General features: G+C 44.4%; 1 protein-coding gene across 1 annotated transcript; it reads left to right on the forward strand.

Annotated features, from left to right (window-relative positions):
• Positions 1-1185: 1185 nt before the first annotated feature.
• On the forward strand, positions 1186-10492 carry PRXL2C (peroxiredoxin like 2C). Its single transcript, XM_081315484.1, has 6 exons — positions 1186-1362; positions 2165-2233; positions 4032-4085; positions 4505-4610; positions 8442-8573; positions 10163-10492. Exons 1-6 carry the CDS (start codon positions 1189-1191, stop codon positions 10288-10290), a joined length of 663 nt encoding a protein of 220 aa, XP_081171610.1. The 5' UTR covers positions 1186-1188; the 3' UTR covers positions 10291-10492.
• Positions 10493-10693: the final 201 nt, after the last annotated feature.

The following is a 10693-nucleotide window of genomic DNA, read 5'->3' on the forward strand; positions in this document are numbered from 1 at the left end:
AAGTCTTAAAAGTGCCAAGTTTGAAGACCCCTGAACTAGCTGGTAGTGGTGCATATTAATAAACATGGATAAATTCATCATACATTTGTCAGTGCAAAGGGAAAGTGATTCAGCAAAGCATCAGCCACCGAAGAAATTAAAACTGGTACTTTTTCTTTTTTTTTACAGTTTGTAATATTTTATTAGGTTATAGAATAAAATACAAAATACAAAAGCAAATAGTAGGACACAGTGGGGAGAAAAGAAGGGAAAAGTGAAGGGGAGAAGGGAAAAAGAACAGACATCCCCTGTTGCCGTAGAAGGAAGCATTAACATTGAACCTCAACTTTTCATTTTTTCATAATATTATAAACTAGCCATTTCTATAACAACAAATGAATCTAATCAGTAAAATCCAAAATTCGCCCCCCCCTTTTTTTTAGTCATCAAGTTTTTGACACCTTGCTAAGCACTGGTGGTACTCAAATACTGTCATGTCCTAAAAGTGGTACAATCTGTGTAAAGGTTAAAAAACCCTGTTCTAGTCCAACCTCCTGCCCAATGCAAGAATCCTGATACAATTCCAGAAAAAGGGCAAACCTTTCTTGAAAACCTACAGGGAGGGAGCACTCATGATTCCAGGAGGCGGGCTGTTCCACTATTTGGGATCATCATTCCAAGACTATGTGATATATGCACAAACAAGCTGCCTTCCTTGAGAACGCTTCCCGTGGCCTTCTATAGCTGTTCGAGAGGAGGGGGGGGGGACTGGAAGAGATCCGAAAAGAAAAGGGAAAACGAATGCAACACCTAAACCAGGGGTATCCAACCTTGACATCTTTTAAGACTTGTGAACTTCAACTCCCAGAATTCCCCTGGCTGGCTGGGGAATTCTGGGAGTTGAAGTCCACAAGTCTTAAAGTTGGCAAGGCTGGACACCCCTGCTCTAAACAATAAAGCCTCGCTGCTCGAAAGACCAGTGAAGTCAGAGCCGATCTAAGTTCTCCGAGTGGTTTTCCGGCATGGAGGAAACTTCCAAAGAATCGGTGTTTGTTTGTTTGTTTACCTCGCCCTCCTTTTAAGCGCTTCTGCGGCTTCCACCGGAGGAGGAGCTCATCCCGCAACGAGAAAGAAAACCACTCCCTCGGAATCCGCACATCCCTCTTGGCTCTAGTTAATCGGGATCGGTTTGGGTTGGGGCGTTGCAGCATGGCAGATCCGGTCACGGAGCAAATCGCCGCTCGAACTGATTGGCAGCGCGCCCGGGAAGACCCCGCGGAATTGCGAGACGTCGCCCATTGCTTGGTTGAGGACGCGGTGGGGAACAGGATCCCCTTTGGGGCTCTTTACAAGGAACAGAAGACGATCGTGATCTTCTTGAGGGTGAGAGAGGCCCCCGGCCTGGCTGCAACAACCCAGCTGGGGTTGCCTTTATTATGCCAGGAAAAGTTGGGGCAGAAAGTGCCGAAGCGCTACGCGCAGGGAAAGCAGCCTCCAAGTTGATTGAAGCGCTCCTGGCTAAGCTATAGCGTGGGCAATCTTCGGTTTGTAAACGGGCATCTTGGATTTCTATTAGTTAAGTTAGCCCATCATGATTGACAACCGAGAGATCGGAGGGACAAGTACTGCAAATGGTAACCGTTTGCAAATCATACCCTGCGTGCCAGTTTGGAGATTGAACCGGGCTAAACGTTGGGGGAATTTCGCCCAGGCAGGGCAAGGGGCTTCCCGCAGCCGCGACCGCTTGCTCTGTTAGGGGGTGCGGCCTACTTCCGAATAAGCGTGTGCAGACTAGGATCACGCACATCCTCCAAACGCGAGAGGCAGTGCTGAGTTACTTAATTTAAATTAATTATAAATTAATTAAACTTAATTCGGGAATGGATCACACAAAGGCAAAACCAAAGCAATCACATTAAAGCTGTGCCTGTTGTGTGACCAGCCACTGTAGCTTGTGGCTTAGGATGTTCTGTAAAAAACACCTCTTTGTAATTTAGATAGTAAAGTTGGTAAACAAAAAACTGCATCAGCACTGTGCCTGAATGTTGAAGAACATTTAACCGATTTATCGCTCTGTGGTGCCCTGCTCTTTATAAATTCAACACACGGGGACAAATAAAGCAGACTTTAATAAACAGAAGATTATCTTGCAAATGTAAAATGTGACACTCCATTTTTTTCCCAGCATTTTTTGTGCTACATCTGTAAAGAATATGTGGAAGATCTGGGCAAAATTCCCAAGAAATTTTTGCAAGTAAGTGCAAACAAAAGTTATATATAATATGGTGACTAACATAGAAGTTTGCAGTCTCCCTAAAGTTACATAGTGTGAATTTTGCTTTTTTATATGCTTGTGTTGAAAAAAGAATGATTACTGGGGATTGTCTATTGGTGTTGATTCCCAAGAAAATACGGCTATATTATAGTCTTAGAAGTGCATGTTCAAGACTGTCAGCCTTTGAAATACTGTACAATTTTAAGATATTGGATGTTGATTAATGCAGTGTGCTATAGAAGTAATTATTGTCAGGTTATACAGATTTGGAGAAAATCCATTAATGTATGTTTTAGCTAATCATCCATTATGGAAACTTCATCTGCCCTCAAGATAAAGTTCAGGATGCAACTAATCTCACCGTAAAAGAATCATAATTGGTTATCTGAAGATTGTAGACCTTTGAGGTCACTAAACCCAAATAGATTTGGAAATATACGGAGCTCCTTAAAGGCCATATCGACTTTGAAATCAGCTATATGAAAGATACCTACAGTAACACTGGCTCCTGGTCAGTTTATAGCAACTTAATTTTTAAGGGTCTAAATTATTTGGAATTGGAAACCATTAGAAGGTTTAAAATCTGGATTTTATCATAGGAATCTCAGATATTTCTGAAAATTGCCCTGCCTTGGTGGTTAAATGAATGAGATATTTTTCAAATTAGGTAACAGCCAAAATCCAGGCCATTTAGATATTTGGATGTGCTACATATTTGGAAACATTGATTAGCCATTCCTGGTATTTACAGTGATGATTCCTTGATAAGTCTTCTGAGAATTCCTTTGAACAAAGAAAGTTAAGATCCCCAGTGTCTTAGAAGATCCTAGTTCTAATTTAATGCTTATTGCAACAGGTTGTTTTTCAAAATGAGATAAGGCAGAAGTGGCAGGATGAATACTGCAGAGGTCCCTATCCACTTCCTAAGGAGTTCTGTAATAAAAGTTGTTAATACTGCCTCAGGTTTTTACAGCCTCTGGCACTAGCAAACAAAGACTCACTGTGATTTTGTCATAGGGATGTTGATTTAATTATCACTAAATAGCTAACATTCAAATAACCATTCTAAAGTATGATTGGTATAATCAGCAATATTATACAATTAACTCAGTGATTTAAAAGTATTTATGACAGCATATCTGTCTCCACTAATGGAAATTTATTGTAAATTCCTAGAAGACCATTAATGTTAGGGTGATAGGGTAGTCTCAACCACATGGTTAACAGGGTTAACTCATTGGGTTTGCACAATTCATTGAATTATCAAGTAACCACAGGAGCTAAATTCATAAACTCTGCTATGCCAAAACAAATACGGTATTCTACCCGAATTTAACAAAATATATACAATGCAAGCACTAGATCTTTAATTACATGATGCCCCAGCTGCTATGAAGTCCAGGTTTCTGGTATTGCTGTATAAAACAGAATGCTTTGTACTGAGAAAGTAATTTGATCTGTCCTCTATTGTCAGGGGCTCATTGCATTTTGTTAAAAGGTACTTGCGATGCTTTTCTCAGTGGGAAAAGGGCTGCTGCATACCTGCAGGAGCTCACTTCCTGTAACTAAATGATACCACTGCTCCACTCGGTTATTTAAAAGTGGAGGCCATGTCATTTTGTGAAGTTCCTTTAAAGGAAGACCAAGTCTTTGTTAAAGCAAAAATTGCTTCAAAGATTTGCATGAATCTAATTTTTAGTCTGGCACAGAAATTGGGTTGTTAAGTATTAGTGAGCAATTTTAAGATTGTTTTTTTAAAAAAAATTCATTCCTTTAGGATGCAGATGTTAGACTTATGGTTATTGGGCAATCAGCACATCATCATATTCGGGTAAGTGCAAGTGAAAAGCTAATTTATTCTGCTGAGGTGATTGTAAATGCAGCTTTTTTCAGTTTTTGCACCTCTAAGCATGTCCACCCATAAACACATTCACACATATATACTATACTGTATGCACACATGTGTATATCCCTATATAAATAAGACCGCTTAAATAAGGTAGGCACTAAAGCTGCTTTGAAGGCTTCTTTCCAAGTTCCTGGAAATTATCCATATTCTTTTTAGGAGAACGTACTTCTATCATGTATGCTTAGAGCTGCCAAGGCCCAGATTAAACATGTTTAATTGGAAGAAAATTCCGCTCAGTGGAACGGGATTTAAAAGCAAGGGTAACCAGGATTGCACCATTTGCTTTCAAAAATAGAACTGCCTTGTGTATTACATTAATACTTAACATATGTTCTTTGCAGCCATTTTGTAATTTGACAGGTTACCCTCATGAAATATATGTAGATCCAGAAAGAGAAATTTATAAACTTCTTGGCATGAAAAGAGGGGAAACCTCCAGCTCAGCAGGTGGGTTGTGCTACTGACTGTCAGTATCAGAAACTACTGATATATGTTTACTTCATGATATATAAACTGAAAGTTCCATCTTTTAAGTAGATAAAAAAAATCAAGAATACCATTCAGATCTGATTTGATTATAGAGTTGGAGAGGCCATGTTGGCCACTGTATAACCTCCTGCTCAGTGCAGGAATCCAAATGAACAAGGCTCCCCTCATACATGATCTTATTGAGGAGGAGAACACGGACCTGGCCTGCATCACAGAGACCTGGTTGGGCCAAGGGGGGGGGTCCCCCTATCAGAACTATGCCCACCGGTCTTCCGGGTGCTTCACCAGCCGCGGGCCTAGGGCAGGGGTAGGGTGGTGGTGGTTATTATTAGGGAGAATCTTTGTCCGTGAGTGGCCACTGTCCCTCAGATAGGCAGGTGTGAGTCTCTCCTTTTGAAGTGGGGTCCTGGAGTTCAGTTGGGCCTATTGATTACGTACCTGTCTCCCAGCTGTGTGTCATTGGCTCTGCCCAAGCTCCTCGACGTCTTGCCCGGGTTGGTGATTGAGTTCCCCAGGCTTATAGTTCTGGGGGATTTCAATCTGCCTTCCGCGGGTGAGGCGTCTGAGTTGGCTCGGGAGTTCATGGCTTCCATGACAGCCATGGACCTGACTCAAGTAATTCAAGACCCGACCCATAATGGAGGGCACACACTCGACCTGGTTTTTATCTCTGGACAGTGGATTAATGATCTGGGTAGGAGGGATTTAACCATCCAACCCCTGTCATGGTCCGATCATTTTCTCCTCCGGCAAGACTTTCAGTATGCCACCCCCCGCCGCTGGGAGGCGGAACCGACCAGGTGGTTACGCCCCAGGCGCCTGATGGACCCTGAGAGGTTCCAGACGGAGCTTGGGATATTTCCTGCTTCCCTTGCCCACGACTCTGCCGAGGCCCTAGTAGAAGCCTGGGAGAGGGCGGCTGCTGGGGCCCTGGATCGAGTTGTGCCTTTGTGGCCTCTGACCTGGCGCAGACCCCGGGTGGCCCCCTGGTTTACCAAGGGGCTCCGAGAGATGAAGCACCGGAAAAGATGCCTAGAGAGCTGTTGGAGGTCCAGTGGATCTGAATCTGATCGAACACAGCTAAGAACGTATCTTAAGTCTTACCTAGTGGCGATGGAAGCGGCAAAGCGTGTTTACTTTTCTGCTCTCATTACGTCTGCAGATAACCGCCCAGCCACCCTGTTTAGAGTGACCCACTCACTGCTTAATCAGCGACCGAGGGATGACCCCTTGCAGGGTAGGGCTGAGGAATTTGTACAGTATCTGCAGGACAAAATCGCTCAGATCTGGACTGGTTTGGACTCCGACTGGGTGGAATCCAGCGGAGTGGAGAGGACAGGCCTTGGTTATACCATTTGGGGTGAGTTTGACCCTGTGTCTTTGGATGATGTGGACAGGATTATGCATAGACTGAGCACTACAACTTGTCTATTGGACCCATGTCCCTCCTGGCTGGTTTCAGCCGCCCGGGAGGTGACAGGGGCTGGCTCCAGGCAGTTGTCAATGCTTCATTGATGGAGGGTGTCTTCCCCTCCGCCTTAAAAGAAGCGGTGGTGAGGCCCCTTCTCAAGAAGCCTGCCCTGGACCTGGCCTCCTTGAATAACTATCATCCTGTCTCCAACCTTTGCTTTCTAGCGAAGGTTGTTGAGAGTGTTGTGGCGCGTCAGCTCCCACAATTCCTGGATGAAGTGGACTATCTGGACCCGCACCAGTCTGGTTTCAGGCCCGGTTACAGCACGGAAACGGCATTGGTAGATGATCTCTGGCGGGCCCGGGACAGGGGTTTTTCCTTTGTCCTAGTCCTACTTGACCTCTCAGCGACTTTTGATACCATTGACCATGGTATCCTGCTGCGACAGCTCGAGGGGTTAGGAGTGGGAGGCACTGTTCTACGGTGGTTCTCCTCCTACCTCTCGGGCCGCTCGCAGTTTGTATTGGCAGGGGGGCAGAGATCTGCCCCGAGGCCCCTCACTTGTGGGGTGCCTCAGGGGTCGGTTCTCTCCCCCCTCCTGTTTAACATCTATATGAAGCCGCTGGGTGAGATCATCCGTGGCTTTGGGGTGAGGTATCACCAATATGCGGATGATAACCAGTTGTTCATCTCCACCCCGAGCCAACCCAGTGATGCCCTTGACGTGATGTCCCGGTGCCTGGAGGCGGTGTGGGTCTGGATGGGAAGGCTCAAGCTGAACCCCTCCAAGATCGAGTGGCTGTGGATACCGGCATCTCGTATTGTCCAACATGTTCCATCTCTTTTGATGGGGGGAGGTATTGCCCCCCTTAGAAAGGGCCCGCAACTTGGGTGTCCTCCTGGATTCACGGCTTAACTTGGAGGATCATCTAACTGCTGTAACCAGGGGGGCCTTCGCACAGGTTCACCTGGTGCGCCAGTTGCTCCCCTTTTTGGATCGAGATGCCCTATGCACGGTCACCCACGCCCTTGTCACTTCTCGCCTGGATTACTACAATGCTCTCTTCATGGGGCTGCCCTTGAAGTGCACCCGGAGGCTTCAGCTGGTGCAAAATGCGGCCGCGCGGGTGCTTATGGGAGTTTCTTGATACTCCCATGTTACACCACTCCTGCACAAGCTGCATTGGCTTCCGGTTGCCCTCCGGGTGCGATTCAAGTTGCTGGTAATTACCTTTAAAGCCCTACATGGCTTAGGCCCGGGGTACTTGCGAGACCACCTGCTGCCATTTGTCAACCTCCCATTGCCCGGTTCGCTCCCACAGAGTCGGCCTCCTCAGGGTTCTGTCGGCTAAGCAATGCCGGCTGGCGACCCCCAGGGGGAGAGCCTTCTCTGTGGGTGTGCCGACCCTCTGGAATGAGTTGCCTCTGGAGCTGCGGATGGCCCCTGACCTTCAGTCCTTCCGCCATGACCTGAAGACCTGGTTGTTCCAACAAGCGGGCCTGGACTGACTATAGTTTTAAATTTGGTTTTATTGGGTTAATTGTTATGTATTTATTATATTTATGGTTTAATTCTTTTTTAAATTTTGTATTTTATGTTTTTTAACTTTTTATTGTTGTGAGCCGCCCTGAGTCCTTAGGGAGAAGGGCGGCATATAAATTTAATAAATTCAATTCAATTCAATTCAAATGAAAGCATCTCTGTCAAGTGGTTGTCTAGCTCTAGCCTCTCCTTTAGCAAAGTTGGCTTGGAAATTCTGGAAGTTGAAGTCCACCCATCTCAAAGCTCCCAAAGGTTGAGAATCACTGCTCTATAGCAGGTATCAACTGAAGAAAAATTTGTCCCTTAGGACAGTGGTCCCCAATCTTTGCAGCTTGGCAATCCGGCTGGGAGGGGAAGAGGGAACTCGGCCACGGGAACAACAGGCCAGCGCATGTGCATACGTACATGTGCATGTAGCCCTTGCGTGAGTGGTGGGCCAGCTAGTATGAGTTCCCGCCAGCCCATTCGCACGGCCCAATTCCGAATAGGCCACAGCCCAGTAGTGGGCTGCAGCCCGGGGTTTGGGACCCTTGCCTTAGGAGTTTGTTGCTCTGCCAAACTGCATCTGATTTGGATTCAGACGTTAATATATTCTCCAACTGTGGAAAATCCTAGACAGTGCCAAATCATGCAGAAATGTTTCCTATGTAGGGTATGTTAGAATCCAAGGTACTTCGATCTAAAGCACATTTATTCCCTATGCAATTAGTTCTAATCTTAATGGAATTGCTTGCTGGTAGCTGCCCATAGGTCTATAGCCTAATGTATTCATAATGCCAACAGAGCTAATGTATGCTTTTTGCCGAATGAACTTCCCTTCTGCTATTATTTTCAGTGCACAGCCCTCATGTTAAATCCAGTTTGCTATCAGGAAGCATTAAAAGCATGTGGAGGGCAATGACAAGCCCTGCATTTGATTTTCAGGGTGATCCAGCTCAGCAGGGAGGCACTTTCATTTTAGGACCAGGTAAGGTAACTATAAATTTACAACTTTTTGTTGGCTAGGCAAATCTGTTTTATAGTCATGTTGGAAGGGCCTTTAGCTCAGAACAGAAGACATGTGATATGGTAATGGAAGACATTGTCCTCAGTCCTTTTCTGGGTTCAAGACACTTCACTACTGACCCAAATCCAACATTCCTTTCTTGTGTAACTTTATTGCGAAAGTTGTTGGAACTTTGTTGGGGGTTGAAGGGAGGAAATGCACCTTTCCTTTTCCATGTAGACCTCTCAGTAGCATTTGATTCCAACGTTCCTAGTATCTTAGTAAAATGCCTGCAAAGACAAGGATAACACATTTTTTTGCAGTGGTTCTACTCCTTCCTTAGCAAGCAGCTTCAGTTGGTATGCAGGGAGAAAGACATTTATTTTGGGATGTCACAGCTCTTTCCATGTAGCATCTACATGAAGTTTTTGAAAAAGCTCATATATCAGTTTGGGGATACATATTATCACTATGTTCTTGGTATTGAATTGAATATTGCCATCCCACATGGAGCCATGGATGCTGTAGAAATCCTAACTCAGTATATAGAGGGTAAGAGAGTCAAAACAAGGTTTGATTAAATCCCTGCAAGGCAAAGTTGCTGTTGGTTAGTGGCTTCAATTGTAGTTCTTGACAGATTCATGCTTCTCCATTCCTGGAATCATAATTCCTTCTGGAGTAGGTAGAAGCCATGGCTATTCACCAGTTAGGTGGTCTGTCTGGTTTGGAACACCCAGCAAATGATACTCTTGTTGCCTCATGATTAGTTTAGATTACTGCACCTACTACATAAGAGTGCCTGGAAAGATGACCTGGATACTTCAGTTGCTTCGAAATGCAGCAGTCTGTGTGCTAACCAAAGGTAGCAGATTTAGTCACCTAAGACAGGGGTCCCCAACCTTTTGGGCACCAGGGACCAGTTCCGTGGAGAAAGGTTTTTCCACAGACCGGTGAGTGCATGGTTTTTGTGTGCTGCCTGTATCCCATGGATGGGGCTTTGCTCATTTGTACAGACTGGTTGCTGGCATGCCGTGGCCTGGTACCGGTCCATGGACCGGGGGTTGGGGACCCCTGACCTAAGATGTATCGTAGATCCTGCATTGATTGCTGATTTGTTTTCAGTTCAGAATGCTGGCTGTCGTCTTTAAAGCCCGACCCGGACCATATTTCCCATCAAAGTCTGGCACAACATGTGTATTCCTGTAGGACCATTTTATTAAGAATGGTCATACAGTTGTTAAGCAAATCTGGCATCCCCCATTTTCCTTGCTTGTTGAAAATCAGCTGGAAAGGTTACGAATGCAGATTATATAACCCCAGGACAGTGCAGTTGTCATAAATACATGTGAATTGCCAAGTGCCCAAATTTAGATGACCATGGGGATGCTGCAATGGTTGTCAGCGTGAAAACCAATCATAAGTCACTTTTTTCACTGCTGGTGTAACTTCGAACAGTCATTAAACGGTTGCAAATCAAGGATTATCTGTCCATGTTAAATAACATGCTAATGCTGAAACTGTGTTTTGTGGAGATGAAAGTGTTAATATTATTTGTTTTTCATTTGTTCCAGGTGATGAAATTCATTTTGTGCACCTTGACCAAAACAGGTTGGACCATGTCCCCATTAATACTGTTTTGCAGCTTGCTGGAGTTGAAACAGTAGATTTTACCTACAGATCTGAGATTATTGATATATGAATTTTTAGAAGAAAAATACATCTGCCAAGACAGCAGATATATGTCAGCAGACCATTGTGGCAATTCACCCATAATGAGGTTATTGTGAAATTAATAAAAATAGAAGTAGCTCCAGAGTATATTTTTACACATCAAAAAATGGCCTTTAAACTTAATATTGTGCTCAAGACACAATAACTCACTTAACAAGAAAACAAGCCATTAAAGCTGCTGCACAAAAATACTGATTTTTATGGAGTCTGTGGATTTATTTAAATCACACTATTCCACTTAACATTTAACTAATTAGTGTTAGTGATAGAAATGTATGGGTAACAATTAACCAGTCTTTTTGCCTCTTCAGTGTTTGATTAAAACAAGACCTCAGATCAAAACAAAAATGTAAATTTTAATTGTTTATAAT

Source organism: Vipera berus, assembly GCF_964194415.1.
Source record: "Vipera berus genome assembly, chromosome: 2".
Taxonomy (NCBI): domain Eukaryota; kingdom Metazoa; phylum Chordata; class Lepidosauria; order Squamata; family Viperidae; genus Vipera; species Vipera berus.

Excerpts from the sequence above, each read along its gene's own strand:
- PRXL2C (XM_081315484.1), top strand. The coding sequence starts at position 1,189 with ATGGCAGATCCGGTCACGGAGCAAATCGCCGCTCGAACTGATTGGCAG. Across the intron at positions 2,234-4,031 it reads TTCCCAAGAAATTTTTGCAA|GATGCAGATGTTAGACTTAT; the intron begins GTAAGTGCAAAC and ends TCATTCCTTTAG. Across the intron at positions 8,574-10,162 it reads CACTTTCATTTTAGGACCAG|GTGATGAAATTCATTTTGTG; the intron begins GTAAGGTAACTA and ends CATTTGTTCCAG.